This window comes from Typopeltis vanoorti, chromosome 12, assembly GCF_054136105.1.
Source record: "Typopeltis vanoorti isolate ZY-2024b chromosome 12, IOZ_Tvanoo_1.0, whole genome shotgun sequence".
In the NCBI taxonomy this organism is placed as follows: Eukaryota; Metazoa; Arthropoda; class Arachnida; order Uropygi; family Thelyphonidae; genus Typopeltis; species Typopeltis vanoorti.
The window spans coordinates 114,767,847-114,786,328 of NC_143560.1; the positions used below are offsets into that span (position 1 = coordinate 114,767,847).

Here is an 18,482-nt window from a genome sequence, read left to right on the forward strand (position 1 = left end):
ACTAGAGCCGATAAAGGAAGTGCCACTGTTATTTTAAACCGTACCACTTATTTGGAAAAAATGAATCTGCTAGTTTTGGAAAATAATACATACCAACTCGTTAACTACAACCCAACCAATAGAATAAAAAAAAAACAGAGAACTACTTAGGTCAATTACCACATGGCCCGAAGATACGGTCAAAAAACTATTTCCACACTATGCCCATTCCCCAAGAATTTATGGGCTACCGAAAATTCACAAAGAAAACACACCACTCCGGCCAATTGTCGAAGTGATAGATAGCCTGAATTATCATGTAGCCAAGAAATTAGCGGCAACACTCAAGGAGTTGGTAGGTCATTCTCCCCTCGTATATCAAAAACACACAACACTTCATAAACATCATCAAAGACATTACATTGGAAAAAGATGACTTATTAGTCAGTTTTGACATCTCTGCCCTCTTTACGAATGTCCCAATCGATGACACAATCCTTCTTTTACAGAACAAATTCCCTCCAGACATCACGGTGCACTTTGTGCATGTATTATGTTCTGATTATTTTGTATGGCAAAATGCTTTCTACCTACAAAAAGAAGGCACAGCCATGGGCTCGCCATTATCCCCCCCCCCCCCATCACTAACTTTTATGTGAAACATTTTGAGCAACATGCTCTAGATTCCTCTCCTTTAAAACCCAAAGTGTGGCTTAGATACGTTGACGATGTTTTCATGATCTGGTCTTATTACTATTATTATTATTATTATTAAACAAGACCTCATGGAGTCAAAGACTCATCTTAGAGGTCTTTTATCTCACACACACATCTTATCATACCGCGTCTTAAACACATTCAAACTCCTTGCAGACACCACACTCTCAGGCGAGGAATTCCAATCACTCACAACTCTGCACGAAAAAAATCTGCCTCTCACTCCCCTACTCACACCCTCTTTATACAGTTTCCAGGGATGACCTTTGGTTCTCCCCTGATCTCCCACTATTCTCTGTAGAACTTCTCCACCATTGATCCTATAACAACCCCTTACCAACTTGTAGGTCTCTATCATATCTCCCCTCTTCCTTCTCTCCACTAGACTCTGCAAATTACATCTTTTCAATCTTGACTCATACTCGACATTCCAGAGGTCAGAAACTAACTTAGTCAGTCGCCATTGGACCCTTTCCAACATCTCTTCATCCTTCTGAAAACCAGGTGACCAAATCTGGGCACAATAGTCCATGTGTGGCCTAATCAAAGCCTTATACAATGGAACAAGAATCTCCCTACTTCTACACGTCAGTGTCCTCCGCATCATTCCCAGAAGTCTTTGTGTTGTCTTCACAATTTTGGCGATGTGTCCCCTAAATTTTAGATCCTTATCCACTATCACCCCCAGATCTCTTATTTCCTCTACTTCCAACAATATATTCTCACCAAGCATAAATTCTGCATCCCATCTTTGTTTTCCAAATTTTAAACCCTTACATTTTGCAACATTGAACTCACATCCCCATTTGCTTTCCCAATAACTCAATTTATTCAAGTCTTCTTGCAAGGCCACAACATCTTCACTACTCTTTATGGTTTGTCCCAACTTTGCATCATCTGCAAACAACTGAATATCTCCATCCAAATCTTCGCCAATATCATTAATACACAAGTTAAATAGTAATTGCCCTAAAACAGATCCCAAAAGCACTCCACTAGTGACTTTCCTTTTCCTAGATATTGCACCCCTATACACAACTTGTTGATACCTATCAGATAGCCAGTCTCCAATCCAATGCACTAATCTAATATCCAACCCCATCTGCTCTAGTTTGACTGGCAACTTATCATGAGGTACTCTATCAAAAGCTTTTGCGAAATCCAAGTATATTACTGTGTATCCTTCTCCTCTGTCCAAGAAAGCAGTCACTTTATTGTTATAAGTAAGTAGATTACTAAAACATGACCTCCCTTTGGCAAATCCATGCTGTCCATCAAAGATTATACCATTGTTGTCAACCAAACTCTGGATCCTAGTTCTCACAAGCTTCTCCAACAACTTAACCACAACACCTGACACAGAGATTTATGAAGTGGCACAATCTTGCTCTCCTTCCACTCTTTAGGAACTTGACCAAGTGCAAGACTCGTATTAAAAAAATATGTCAATGCAAGTGTCAACTCTCTGGCACATTTCTTCAAAATACACGATGATATATTATCAAGTCCCACAGCCTTATTTACATCTAGTTTACTGAACTCCCCAAACACCTCTTGCTCACTTACAGTCAGTCTCTCCTCCCCATCATCAACTGCTCTCAATCTCTCCATGAAGTCACATTACAAGATTGAAAGATCTTTATGAACTGCTCATTAAGTATCTCCACCACACATTCTGCGACAGCTGTCTTTATACCATTTCCTCCAATCAATGTCATCCTTCCATAATCATTCTTTCTTTTGCTGGCTACATATCGAAAGAACTCCCTAGGATTCTTTTTAGCTTCATTAGCTAACTGCTGTTCATACCTCTCTTTAGCTACTCTCACCAACCAAGTTACCCTCCTTGCCTGGTCTTTGTAGACCTCATGAAATTGGTTACTTCCACTTCTCTTATGCTGCCTCCACAATGCCCTTTTTCTCTGTATTGCATGCTTAATCTCTTTATTCATCCATCTCACACCTACCTTATTTAAACTTCTCACCCATGGTATACATTCAGACATTGCATCTACTAAATATTTTTTGAAAATCCTCCAAGCTGCATTGATCTCTTTTCCAGCTAACTCCTCATTCCATGCTACACCTGCAAGCTGTCTCCTGAGCTCTTCATAATCACTTCATTATGCCCACCAGACACTAGACATTCCTTAGCCACCTGAACAAACAACACAAACGCATACAGTTCACAATTGAGATTGAAAAACAGAGCACACTTCCGTTCCTAGATACACTTGTCACACATCTTCCTTCTGGCAATCTTTCCTTCACTGTCTTCCAGAAACTGACTCATACTGGCCAATATATACACATAAACTCCTACCACCACCCAACACAAAAACTAGGTGTCATTAATACTCTAAAAAACAGGGCTCTGAAGATCTGCTCCAGTGAACATGCACTGAAAGACAAATTTAAAGTTATTAGTAATACTTTTCAAAAACATGAGTACAGCCAAAACACTATTAACAAATTCTCTACAAGACCTCAATTAAAAACAAAAACAAATACTACAATAAAACTATAATCATTCCTTACATTAAAGGGACATCAGCAACCTTCTGCAAAATTAATAAGCTTACTCAACTCATCCAAAGACCCACTCCCTCCTCTGGCCCACCCTGGAGTATACCGTATTTATTGCACTTGTAACATACCATATATAGCAGAAACAGAATGAACAATTCCTATCAGACAAAAAGAACATAAATGACACATTAAATATAATAATTATGGTGAAGATGGCCTTTCTGATCATGCCCTGAACACCTTACATAAAATTGACTGGAAAACCACTAGTTGCATACATCACACCAATACATGGTATGAACGCAAATTTAAGGAAGCATGTGAAATTATTATCAACCATCCCAATCTGAACAATAATGATGGTCTAAAAATCCCAAACATATGGAAGGCACATATTCAACCCACGGAACCTTCCTCTCTAAGAGCAACTATAAACAGGACTATAGAAAATCCAGGATCCTAAATGAAAAATAACAATTGTAATGCTAAAAATAGGACATCATTTTTACTAAAACAAAACTATCTGTAAGAAAGAATGTTTATTCATGTTATCATAAACAGAATTTAGCTTGATGTCATTTCTAAATAATTATTATTATTATTATTTTTTTCACTTAGAGGTCATGCTAGTAGAATAACCTAGGATCAAATTCATTGTTTCTTTACTCACTGTATGTAATGTAACTCAGCTTGTACTTGTGTATTTGTATATTCTCCAGATGATGATCTTGATATGAAGATCGAAACATTGGGATATTAAGAGAGTTATTTTTAACGCAGTTGTGAAGTCCATAATTTCTACAATGAATTGGAGAATATGGGTTTGGATTATAGAATATTAGTGTGGATATGAGGAATGGCTAATGGACAGATATATTATTATTATTGTTATTGAGTGACACCTCCAAAGACTCATCGAGGGAGGGCATCTACTCTACAACTCTCCTTCTCCACCTCTCAATCCACCAACTACAACAATTTCCAGCTATCATTATCATCTACACCAATGCTATATACTGCCTACTGCCACCACAGTAGTATTTTCACCTACAATCACAAACATCCATGCCCATATAACAAAAAGTGGTATACGGGGGATAGTGTCTGCGAGATTTCAGGTAACCATGGTGTTCTACAAGGATCACTGTTTGGTCCACTGTTATTCAATCTGTACATTAATGATATTGGGAAGGATTTGACAAGTGTCATACAGCTATTTGCTGATGAAAGATTGGTGGGGTGATCAGGAATGCTGTTGATATGCAGTACCTGCAGAATGATTTGAATAGGCTGGAATTGTGGACATGGAAAAATGTATGTCAGTAAATTTAAAGTCATTCACTTCAGTGTGATTATCTTCACTTCAGTGTAGATATCGAATGTCGTATTATATTTGTGGGATTATGGTAGAAGAAATATGTTGAGGCTAAGGATCTTGGGGTTACTAAGATATGAAGTTGAATTTCAGTGGCCATGTAGCAAAGATTGTAATTACAACTCAAAAGATAATTGCAATGCTGAAACGAATGTTCACATGAAGATAATGATGTCATTTTGTCTCTTTGCAAGGCCTTGATAAGATCTCATGTGGACTATTGTGCATAGGTCTGGTCTCCTGGTTTAAGTTGTTTCTGATATGTTGAAGACAGGGCAAAGGAGAGAGAGAGTGTTAAAAATGATATCAGGATTGTGGAATACTGATCATGAAAACAGATTGTGAATTTGTGGGCTGCAGTGTAGTAAGCTGGAGAAAGAGGAGTAATATGATTGAAACTTACAAACCTCTGAAAGGGTCATACAGTATTTCAACTGATGGAAGTTGTCAATTTATGGAGGGTGGGAGAAAGGACAATAGGGCATCCTTGGAAGTTGAGAATGAATGCTGCTAAGAAGGGATTGAGGGCTAGATTTTTCTCTCATAGGGTGTTGCATGTTTGGAATCGATTGCCATTGGATGTTGTGAGTGCATGCAGTATGAATGAATTCAAGAATAAGTATGATAGCTGACGTGTGTGGTGTGTTGGTTCCCTCGATGAGTCCCTGACTCCCTGAAGGTCTCTCTTAATATTAATAATTATCAAAAGCCTTTGCAAAATCTGAGTATAACACTGTATATGCATATAAGATCCTGATCAGACCACACTTGGGCTATTGTTCTCAGATTTGGTCCCCAGGATTTGAAGGGGATAAATTAACTGTGGAAAGGGTACAAAGGCAGATAACAAAGATGGTTTCAGGACTGTACAATGATAGTTATGAGGATTGGCTGAGGGAATGTGGACTGCAGAGTTTGGTGGATAGAAGAAGGAGAGGTGATATGATTGAGATTTTTAAACTGTTGAGAGGTGGTTACCCTGGGGAGTTCTTTCGCTTGGTTGAATAGTGGGAAGGAGTGATGACAAGAGGCCATCCCTGGAAGTTACAAAAGGACACTGTGAGCAAGAGGGTGAGGAGTGGTTTCTTTGCATGGAGGGTGGTTGAACCATGGAATGCATTGCCTGATGGAGTGGTGAGAGCGAGAACGGTCAATGAGTTCAAGGAGTGGTATGATAGACTTTGTGTTTCTTGGGGGGGGGGGACCTCCCCTCTATGAGTCTTGATAGACTTTGTGTTTCTTAGGAAGGACCTCCCACGATGAGTCTTTTGACTCCATGGAGGCCTGAATAATAATAATAATATTCCATGTATAATGCATTTGTCACCTTATTATAGCACAGAAGCAAATTTGTAAACTATTACTTCTCTTTCACAAACTCATTCTGACAGTCCAAGAGAATGCTACTGTTATGAACCTATTTTTCTATCCTAGCTTTTACTAATCTCTGTAGTGCCCCAAACTCAACCCCAAATATGCAGATTTGCTTATATTTTCTAGCCACAATCTAATCATTACCTTTGTAAAATGGAACAATTTTACCATCTGTCCTCTACCCTGGGAACTGTGTTGTTGCAAGACTCTCATTGGACAGGTATGCTAAGGTTATTTCCAAATTCGTGGAACATTAACATAAGACACTTGGTAGTATGTCATCGCATCCTATTTACAGATTGTGAAATACCCTGATGAACTGTTTGCGGAATAGCTCAACTATGTTCTTTGCTGCAATTGCTAATTTATCTACTCACCTTCCTGGTCTCTTCGTTTAACTCATGATTAGCGTTATTCATCTTGTGCTCCATCTGTAGTATATTATTGCTATTAGTAGTACAGGCCTACCCTGTTCATAGAACACATTACGTTCATAGACCACTCTTGGTGTGCTCTTTGTGCTCTTCATGCAACTCACGTTTGCCATTAATCATCTTGTACTTCATCCTTAGTACCTTTTTTTATTGTTAAAAGTAGCGCAGGCCAGTCATAAGAAACAATAGTAGATTCCTGATCACTGTTGTACAGCAAATTTTGTTATATAGCAAATCAGTGCCTTTTTTTTCCTCACTTGCAGATACATGACATTTTTAAGGAATCATAAATCAAATAAATAAAGCTTTTATTTATGTCATATATGCAAATGAAAAATTTAGAATAATTGTTGCAAACCAAAAAGTTATTCAGAGTAGCTTGAAATAAGAGAACACACAGCCAGTTTGGTCATCAGGCCACAATTAAAAGTTTTGCCATTTTGGCAATAAGATCATCACGATAATGGATAACTGCAGTATTAACTAATTTAGTACTCATACTCACTAAGAACTTATCTTTGTTTTTAACAGTTGTAATAACAACAATAGTTCTGAGGTAATTTTAGGCTGTGGTCTATCTCAGTGTTCAAAACACCATCATCACTAAATTTAATCATTTTCATTTCAGCATCAAATGTAATAGGTTTCTTCTTTTCGCTGAAAGCAACTGTTCCCCTTACTTTGAATTCTGTCTAGTATTATTAACAACAATAAAATTAAAAAAAGAGTTTATAAACATTTTATAATTCACAATGAAACATCTAAATGCAGATAGATGCAGGAGTAATGAATCATAAAAAACAATTCATTAATACTGTGCATTAATGATGATCAGCTCATATGACATTCATGGGAATGTCATATGAGCTGATCATCATAAAGCAAAGTGTCATAAGGCAGAGTATTACGGTATTATTATTATTTATATCTTCCACAGAATTATGACACTCACTATGTAGACCTAACCTAATCTTAAAGAACACAGTCATACCATTCCTTAAACTCATTCACTTTTTGTGTTCTTATCAGGCGGTGCATCCCACGATACAACCATCCACTATTGAAATAATTATAACTTCCAGGGATAGTTTCTTGTCCTTGCACCTCCCTCTACCATATGTAAAAACTCTTAGAGTTTTTACATATTGCAGAGGAAGCTATGTCTCCATCATATCACCTCTTTCTTCTTCTTCTTCTTCTGTCTGGGAAACTCTGCTGTCTTTATGCCCTCAGTCTATCCTCATAACTAAGATCATACAGTCCTGATGTAATTATTTTTAATCACTTTTGTGAGGGTTAAAATCTTGGAGAGGGCTAATCCTCTTCAAATCCTGGTGACCAAATCTGATCACAGTAATCCAGATGTGGTCTAATCAGGGATTTATACAATGGAATCACCACTCTTCTGTCTCTGCTGTTCAGTATCCTTCTCTGTATTGCAGCAGTCTTCCTTCACCACCTTTGTGATATGTATCCTAAACTTTAAATTTCTATCAAACATAACTCAAAGGTCTCTTTTATCCTCCAATTCTTATAGTACAGTTCCTCAAACAGAATGTGCAACTGCCCATTGATACATACCAAACTTTAAAACCTTACATTTAATTGCTTTAAATGTATATCCCTGTTCATTTCTCCCTTTTTATAGCTTATTGAAATCCTCCCAAACAATGACCACATCATCATTACTACTAATAACCCTTCCCAGCTTCACATCATCTGAAAGCAACTGAATATCTCCCTGTAATCCATTGATAATGTTTCTGATATATATGTGTGTGTATATATATAGATAGATAGATAGATTAAAAAATACAGAATCAATACATAGTCCTGAGGATCCTTACTTATAACCTTCTACTTCCTTGATACAGCTCCTTTGTACACAACTCTCTGATTTCTATGAGGCAGTTAATCCTTAATCCAATTCACTAAACTGATATCAGAACCCATATTCTATAATTTAAATATAGTTTATCATGTGGCACCCCATCAAATGCTCTGTAAAATAAAATAAAAAAATGCCAGTATATACCTTTCCCTCTTCAGCTGCTACTGTTACTTTATTATGAAAGAATGATTACTAAAACAAGAGTGCCCCCTTAACAAATCCATGCTGACCCTCAGAGATTACACTACTGTCATCTGCCCAATGCTGTATACATACAGTTCTCTAACAAATTTCTCCAAAATCTTAACTGCTACACAAGAAATGCTAACTTGTTTATAGTTCTACTATAAATGTAATTATAATAGTAGTAGAACTAAAATGTAGCAGACCATTTCTAGCAAGTATAAATTGGAGGAATATGATGTGCCCAAGTCAGTGCAAATGTGTGCAGGTCAAATAGGTGTGGGAACTGATGGAGTTTGAAAGAGGCATAATAATGGGATGTGTGTTGGAGGTCTACTATCTGTTCAGCAAATTATTGACAATTGGGCCATCCCATGTCAACAATCAGTGATACCATACTAAGATGGAAGCGCAGGTAGTCATGGAAGTGCTATCTGCAGTGGACGACCACCACGCTCACTGGACATGACCACGGAGTTATGAAGAATAATATGAAACCACGTTGAATATGCACAGTTTTGAGCATTGACTAGAACACAAATCTGCACAAAAACATTCAAAATGAGTTTCCATGGTAGGACTGCCATATGCAAGCCCCAACACCCAGCGTCATTCATTGTTGCAAAGAGCATGTACAGTGGGACATGGAAGCATGGAAACTGTGTTATAGGCAACAAATCTTGCCCTCCACTGAGCAGATGGATGAGTGTGGGTGCAGCTGATGCCTGGTGAACATCTCTTATTAGAGTGCTTAACCCCAACTATGAAATTCTGAGGTATCGGTTTGATGGTATGGTTCAGTTTTTCCTGGTTTAGCCTTGGGCCTCTGTTTATGACCACAAACATTGAACTCTGAGAAGTATATGAACATTCTGGACAATGCTCCTACTTTGTGGCATTTCTACAGAACTCACCATTGTCTCTTTCAGCAAGACTGCACCATTTCATAATGCTGCTGATTTAAATGTGTGGTTTGTGAGCATCTTTGATCTCAATGCTATTGAACAACTGTGGAATGAACTGGAGCATCGGGTGAGGTCAATGGATTCTCCCCTACAACAGTCCAGGACCTCATTACATGTCTACAGGAAAAATGGCTCAAAATTCCCATTGATTGCTATCATATATATATATCCTTTCATCAGAGAATTCTCTGTATAGCTGGACCCCCCCCCCCCAAGTGGTTCATGGTCACTTTCACCAACTGGGGTGAATGTGACACCTCACTCAATGAAATTATGAGATCTAAGACCTTAAATCCTTGACTGTCCTCCTTTATTGACTAAGATAATTGTCTCTCATGAACTGAAGAAATTCATTTTTTTTATACCCAAAAGCTATTGCTTCCTTCCAATGTATATGACTATAATTAAAAGCACCCAAAATGACTATCCTCCCCTTGTTCACTAATCCAAGTTGCTTATGCATTTCTTCATTATGACCCTCGTCCTTCCCTGGCATATAGCAGCACCTGAGTAAGTACTGCTTCCTGTCAGTCTGCACCTCACACAATACTGTGTCAAAACAACTGCAATATTTCTCACTTGCATCTCCACTTTGTGCAGACATAATTCTCTATTATCATCATCTGCACTTCCCCTCCCGTTTTGCCTTTTTTATCCTCACTAAAAACATCATATTCTTCCATATCACAAAGAACACCTTGGATCAAGAACACCTTAGTTGCCATTGTTCTTGTTTGTAATGCTGCCATGTAAAAATACTTTTTATACAATGTACTCATAAGATGACTTTCAAAACAACAAACAAACACATTCAATTGCACTGTTCATGAAACAAGCAGCAAAAACCATAATTTTAATATACTTAATTCTTTATTTAACTGTCACATGACTTCTAATATCTGTTAATATAATATCTATTTTAATATCTGTTTTATAAAGTTGAGTAAAAATATATTCTCTTCTTCTAACAGGGAGTGGAAGCTTATTCTTTACTGCAGACAGTAGCATGCTTGTTTCTGATGTGAATTATACATTCAGTTTGACAGCTGTATTTTCTCAAGATAGAATTCAAGTCAGGCACACGCTTATCAAGAAACCTTATAATGGACCAATAATAACAGCTTATGCAAGTACCCTATTCCAGGAGTCGGTGACTATTGATGAAGAGTAAGGATTTTGTGATATATATTTGTGAAGTATTAAATTGTTAATACTAATGTAATTCATAGACATGGTTAAGTGGGACTACAGAATAGATTATCTAAGGAAATAAGGAATTTAACATAACCCACTAATATTTTGTGATATCCCATTATATTATCAGGGTGAATACAAAAAAAAAAAAAAGAAGAAAAAAAGGACTGTAGGTCAATCTTGTGATATTATCGCAAACCCATAACAGTATTGCATGATTGGCTGGAGAGTGTCAGAATGGAAACACTCTATAACCTCTGCCTCTGTGTATTCCCTTCTTACTTTATTTAACATTAAATTTCTTTTTTCTCTTTTGTATACTCCCTGATGACATGATGAAATACTCATCACATCATCAGGGAGTTTGGAAATCCTGCTCTAGAGACTAAACGTGGAACTTTTTCAAGTCACTTCAGACTTCCAATAAGCAGAGCAGTGATCTCACATCAGGCAATGAATTTCATCCTGCAGCAATCCATGTTGACTATCATAAAGAATACTATTATCTACCCAGTTCTGAATCCTTGTTTGCCATCCTCTCTAACACTAATCACAGCTGCAGACACATGGAGTTGTAATTATAATTTGCACAATCTTCATCCCACTTTGTGAAGTGAATCAACTTTATCCTCTTTCCAGTCATTTAGGACTTGCTCTTTTGCAAGACTTATACATCAAGAGATATTATAAAATTAGCAATGTGTAAGTGTTTTCCAAAGTGAAAAGGCTAAATAAGATAGGAGTAAAATGGATTAAGGGTGAATACAAAAAAAAAATGTGAAGTGAATCAACTTTATCCTCTTTCCAGTCATTTAGGACTTGCTCTTTTGCAAGACTTATACATCAAGAGATATTATAAAATTAGCAATGTCTAAGTGTTTTCCAAAGTGAAAAGGCTAAATAAGATAGGAGTAAAATGGATTAAGGATTAAAATGGAATGAAAGGATTAAACATGCAATCTGGAAGAACAAGGCTTTATATAGGCAATGCAAGATGATGTTAGTAATATTTGCTGTCCTGAAGAATACAGTGAGCAGGCCAGGAAGATAAGTCATTTGGTAAAGACATCAGAGGTACGGTATGAACATAAATTAGCCATGAAAAATCCTGAAAAAAGCCTTGAAAAAAATAGAAGAAAGAATGTCCACAGGAAGATGATGTTAGTTGATAACTTGTGCTCTTAAAGAATACAGAAACAAATGGAAAAAAGCTAAATACTGTGCAAAACTAGCTAATCAAAAGTCATGGGAAGACTTTGGTAAGAACATAGAAAATAATTATCAGGAAGGTGGCAGATATTCTGGAGGCTGTTCAACAAGCTCAGAAATAGAGAAAATAATGCTGTAAAAGTAATTACAGTGATGACATTAAAGGTGACATGAAAACTGGAGAAAAAGATATCCTTGATGTATCGAGTAACTACTTTGAAAATTTGCTAAATGAAACAAGCAGTGATAAAAAAAAAAACACTCAACAGGCATGCAATCAGGAATACATACTTGAAGTAGAAAAAGTCATCAAAAGCCTGAAATTTAGAAAGGCAGAGGAGTAGATGATATTCGACCAGAAATGCTCATGTATGAAGGTAGAAAAGTCTTAGTTCAAAAGGCCTGGACAGAGGGATGAATTCAGATGATTGGAGTAGAGCTCATAGTACCCATATATAAAAAGGGAAATAAAATTGAATGTGAGAATTACAGAGGTATTTCCCTACTGAGTGTTCCTGTAAGATTTATGCAAGTATACTTGAGATACAGTTGAGAAGGATTATGGAAGGGAAGCTTGGTGAAGAACAAGCTGGATTCAGGCCAAATAGAGGGTGTCAGGATAGATTTTCACTTCACAACAGATAGTTGAGAAATCGTGGAAATACAACAAAGATATCTATATTTAAGTTTTGTAGACCTGCAAAGGCACATGAAAAGGTGCCAAGAGGAAAGCTATTCAAAATGCTACAGTTATATGGTGTCAATGGGGCATTATATCAAGCAATGCTTAGTCTTTATTTGAGTTGTAAGTCAGCAGTTAGAATTGAAGGAAGTACAGGTAGATTTTTTAATGTTAACTTTGGTGTCACACAAGGATGTACATTATCCCCTCTGTTATTAATCATCTATATGGATCACATTATGAAGGAAAGTGGTATTAAACCTGATACCAAAATTGGAGATGTTGATCTCAGCTCTTTACTTTATGCATATGATGTTATAAGCAATCCCTCTATTAATGCGCCTAAGGCGTTCTTTAAAACGGGCGCATTAATTGAAAACACACTAATCAAATATAATAACCTATGGGAAAAAGTATAATTCGTTCCTCAGATTTCCTTTTTGACCCTTAATTTTTTTTATAAAAGAATTAAGGTATGTCTCAGGGCCTAGTTAAAGGAAAACCATGAAGTTGAAAGACAATAAAACATATTCAGAATATAAATTTATTATTCTGCTTCTTAACAAAGAATTGAGCTAACATAGTTTGGTGTGCATTCTGATTCTTTTTTTTTCATACAACTGAAGGTATGGCCCTATTGCCTCATCTGCAAATTTTACTGGTTCTCTCTTCACTAGTCTCTAAGCATTGCTGCTTAAAAACTTCGATTGTACGAAAACTATTTTCAAATTGTTTCTATGAAACCTCTTTGGGCTTATCAGTGATTACATTTTCTTCACATTTTTCAGGATCTTCTCGCTGTGCATCTAAATTTAGCAGGTCGGAATTACTCAACTTTTCAGAATGAGATTTAATTAACTTAGATTCATTTGAAAAGCCTCTAAAATCATTTGTACAATGTGGAAGAATATGCTTCCAAACGGCTCACATATTGCTAGCAGTAATTTCATCCGACTTTTCGACTTTATAACCAGGCTGAGATTTCTTGATTTAGCTAGAAGTCTTGAAAGGCATTCAATTCCAAAAAAAGGCCGGTTTTTTTCATCGACATAAAATATTTGCTGATCACAATAGTCCCCTTCTTACACAATTTCCTTCAAAATCTCTGGATATCTCCTTATCTGCACTTGCAGCTTCGCCTGTGATTAGAACATTATGTAGGCCATTTCTCTTTTTGAAACGCTCAAATCACCCAGCACTAGCATGGAATTCTTTTGCTTTTCCATCATTGATAGCTCTTTCTTTTAAGGTTGCAAGGAGGTTTAATGCTTTTGATTTAATAAGCCAGTGTTTAGCGGGATCCGCTTTTGGTTACAATCTTCGATCCATGTAAAAAGAAGTGTCTCTAATTCAATCATTATAATACTTTGATTTCGAGTGCATGCCTGAACTTGAAGCAGTCTTATCTTTCTCTTTGTATTCAGCAGTTGATTCACCCATGTTTGTGTTCTTGTCCTATCTTTGCAGTGGACTCTCCTTGTTCATTTTTCATTATAATTTCAAGTTTTTCTTCCAATCAGATTACTTTTCGAATCATTTTCACACTTCTATTTATTCCAATATATTCCAAGGGTGAGAAGGTTAAATAAGGTAGGTGTGTGATGGATGAATAAAGAGATTACGTATGCAATACAGAGAAAAAGGGCATTGTGGAGGCAGCATAAGAGAAGTGGAAGTAACCAATTTCATGTGGTCTACAAAAATTAGGCAAGGAGGGTGACCTTGGCTGGTGAGAGTAGCTAAAGAGAGGTATGAACAGCAGTTAGCTAATGAAGCCAAAAAGAATCATAGGGAGTTCTTTCGATATGTAGCCAGCAAAAGAAAGAATAATTATAGAAGGATGACATTGATTGTAGAAAATGGTATAAAGACAGCTGTTGCAGAATGTGTGATGGAAATACTTAATGAGCAGTTCATAAAGATCTTTCAATCTTGTGAATGTGACATCATGGAGAGATTGAGAGCAGTTGATGATGGGGAGGAGAGACTGACTAAGTGAGCAAGAGGTGTATGGGGAGTTGAGTAAACTAGATGTTAATAAGGCTGTGGGACTTGATAATGTATCACCGTGTTTTCTGAAGGAATGTGCCACGGAGTTGACACCTGCCTTGACATATTTTTCTTAATACGAGTCTTGCACTTGGTCAAGTTCCTAAGGAGTGGAAGGAGGGTAAGATTGTGCCACTTCATAAAGGAGGTGATCAAACTCAAGCATCAAACCTGTGTGTCATCAGGTGTTGTGGTTAAGTTGTTGGAGAAGCTTGTGAGAACTAGAATCCAGAGTTGGGTTGACAACAATGGTATTATCTTTGATGGACAACATGGATTTGCTAAAGGGAGGTCATGTTTTAGTAATCTACTTATTATTACAATAAAGTGACTGCTTCCTTGGACAGAGGAGAAGGATACACAGTATCCTTCTCCTCTCATGTTTCACAGATTTCGCAAAGGCTTTTGATAGAGTACCTCATGATAAGTTGCCAGTCAAACTAGAGCAGATGGGGTTGGATATTAGATTAGTGCATTGGATTCGAGACTGGCTATCTGATAGGTATCAACAAGTTGTGTTGACGATACCTATCAGATAGGTATCAACAACATGGGGGTGTGATAGGGCCATTACTGTTTACCTTGTATATTAATGATATTGACAAAGATATGTATGGAGATATTCAGTTGTTTGCAGATGATGCAAAGTTGGGACGAACCATAAAGAGTACTGAAGATGTTGTGACCTTACAAGAAGACTTGAATAAATTGAGTGATTGGACACGGAAATGGGAATGTTGCAAAATTTAAGATTTTAAAATTTGGAAAACAAAGATGGGATGCAGAATTTATGCTTGGTAAGAATATATTGTTGGAGATAGTGGAAATAAGAAATCTGGGGGTGATAGTGGATAAGGATCTAATATTTAGGGGACACATTGCAAAAATTACGAAGACAACACAAAGGCTTCTGGGAATGATGCGGAGGACACTGACGTGTAGAAGTAGGGAGATTCTTGTTCCATTGTATAAGGCTTTGATTAGGCCACACATGGACTGTTGCGCCCAGATTTGGTCACCGGGTTTTCAGAAGGATGAAGAGATGTTGGAAAGGGTCCAATGGCAACTGACTAAAGTAGTTTCTGACCTCTGGAATGTCGAGTATGAGGAAAGATTGAGATGTAATTTGCAGAGTCTGGTGGAGAGCAAGAAGAGGGGAGATAGGAGAGACCTACAAGTTGGTAAGAGGTTGTTTTAGGATTAATGGTGGAGAAGTTCTGCAGAGAATAGTGGGAGATCAGGGGAGAACCAGAGGTCATCTCTGGAAACTGTATAAAGAGGGTGTGAGTAGGGGAGTGAGAGACAGGTTTTTTCGTGCAGAGTTGTGGATAATTGGAATTCCTCGCCTGAGAGTGTGGTGTCTGCAAGGAGTTTGAGTTTGTTTAAGACACGCTATGGTGAGATGAGTGTGTGATAAAAAGCCCTCCCAGATGAGTCTTTGACTCCATGAGGTCTTGGGGTAATAATAATAACAATAATAATATTTTTTGCTTACTCATTCTTTTACTCATGATTAAAGGTTAAGAAAATAATTTAAAATAAAAAAGTAAGGAAAACAATTGTACAAGATATGATCAGCAAAATGCTATGTAAAGCAGATGACATAAATTTGACCGTAAATTTGGAACAGTGTACATGGAAATAGTGTAGTATGCCATTAAAAAATGACTTTGTAAAATGTTTCAAATCGGTAACTAAATTATTTCATCCTGGTGAGTGATTTTTTAAAATAGTTAGCCATAAAAAATGTATAGATCAAAAATTTTTTAAATCTGTAACATTTATTTTTAAGATATATATAGGTGCACTAATCAAATTTTAGAGGCTACTAATCGAATTTGGTTATCGAAAAAGAATGACGCACTAATCGGGGACGCATTAATCGAGGGATTGCTGTACTTTTAAAGAAATCCAGTACAAGTCTGCAAGATTCCCTGACTAAATTGAATAACTGATGCAGAAATAGGCAAAAGCATTGAAATATCAACTGCATTGTGAATGGAGAGCCTGTAGAACAAGTAAAACATTTCAGCTACTTAGGCATGAGTTTTAGTGAAGAGTAAAATAAGTATGGAAATAGACAACAGAATCGACAAAGTTGGTATGGTGGGAAGTGAATTGAATAAATTTATGTGGAATAAAAGAGAAATTAGTTAACACACTAAATTAGCTGTATAAAACACAGTGTTCAAGCCAGTTTTAACTTATGAATCTGAGAGCTGGGTTAGAGGTAAAACACTTGACCAAAGACTAGAGATCACAGATATGAGAGTCCTGAGAAAGAGTAGAGGTGTGAACAGATGGCATCAGTGGCAATATCATATTAAATATGGTATGTATTTTTTTTTTTTTTTTTTTGCTAACAAGATGAGAGAAGAAAGATTAGCAAATCAGGTGTTCTCTGCCAGGTTGGCAGAAAAAAGACCCAGAGGAAGACTAAGATATTACCAGATCATCTATAGGTGGATTGATACAGTAAAAAAGTGCCTTCGAAGATAGAAATATAAGATCTGATAATTTGGAGTCTTGACTGATAACAGATTGATTTGGAGGAAAATTGTTGATAGGAAGTTAGTAATGATGTAAGTTTTTCATATAGTTCAATCTTAATATCCTGTACACCCATTGAGGGTAGTACAGGATATTAAGGAATTGAGGATATGGCAGGAATTCGATGATGATGTTAATAAGGCAGTAGGAATTCACCACATCCTGAAGGAATACTTCTTAGAATTAACAGCTCCCTTGACCCCCTCTGACACGTGTGTTGCAAAAGGGCAAATCCCAAAGGAGTGGAAAGATGTAAAGTTGATTCACCTCACAAGGGAGAATGAAGACTCTACAAACTAAATACTATTTGCATTTGAAGGATCAGAACTGGGTAGTCTGTGTGTTTGCATTTGAAGGATTCAGACCAGGTAGATAATAGTAGTATACTTTAAGATAATCAGTATATGGATTTTTTTAATGCGAAATCATATTTAACAGCCTGTTTATTCATTATGACAAGTTGATGAATGCACTGGATAAAGGAGTGCATGTACAGTGGTATACTTGATTTTTTCAAAGACCTTTTTTAGATTGCCACATGAGAAGCTGGTAACTAAATTGAAATGGATAGGACTGGATACGAGAATATTGAGTTGGATAGCTATCAGATAGATATAAGTGTGTTATGTATGTAGATGTGGTATCCCAAAAGAGGGAGGTCATTAGCAGATTGTCACAAAAGTCTGTTTTGTGACAGACTTTTAATAACTACCTCAGATGGCCTGCATAAGGGGCATGTGGGGGGGGGGTCTTTGATCATCTAGTCAGATGAGAAGTTAGATGGAAAGTAGATCAGTGCTGCTTCAGTGATATTGAAGAACTATCTAGTATAAGCAATGTCTAAATGTATTCTAAGTATTCTAAGGGTCAGAAGGTTAAAAAGTTAGGTGTGAAATGGATGACTAAAAGATTAAGCATGGAATACAGAGAAAGAAAGGCATTATGCAAGCAACATAAGATAAGTGGTAATAATCAGTTCCATGAGGAGTACAAAGAACAAACAGACAAGAAGGGTGGCTCAATTGTAAGGGTATCAATAGAGCAACATGAGAGGCAGTTAGCTAATTCATCAAAAAGAGAAAAAAAAATGGGAGTTCTTTCAAAATGAAGCCAGAGAAAAAAAAAAAAAGAACGAGTGTGTTAGGGTGGTATTGACCGGAGAAAATGTTACAAGAATAACTGCTGCATAGGATATAGTTGAGATTTTTAATGAGCAGTTCATGAAGATCTTCCATCCTTGTGAATGTGACATCGTGGAGAGTTTAAGAGAAAAGGATGAGGAGAAGAGATACTGACTGTGTCTGCACAAGAGGAACATGTAAAATTGAGTTAACTCATTTGTGGGATTTAA

General features: G+C 36.8%; 1 protein-coding gene across 4 annotated transcripts in view; it reads left to right on the forward strand.

The window, feature by feature from the left end:
* The window catches only part of LOC150101147 (uncharacterized), a 916,082-nt gene that overhangs the window by 443,653 nt on the left and 453,947 nt on the right, over positions 1–18,482 (forward strand). For all 4 annotated transcript variants that reach the window (XM_090401639.1, XM_090401642.1, XM_090401641.1 and 1 more), the window contains one exon: positions 10,419–10,614. In XM_090401639.1, coding sequence (XP_090257765.1) covers positions 10,419–10,614 — 196 coding nt within the window. The remainder of the gene's footprint in view (positions 1–10,418; positions 10,615–18,482) is intronic.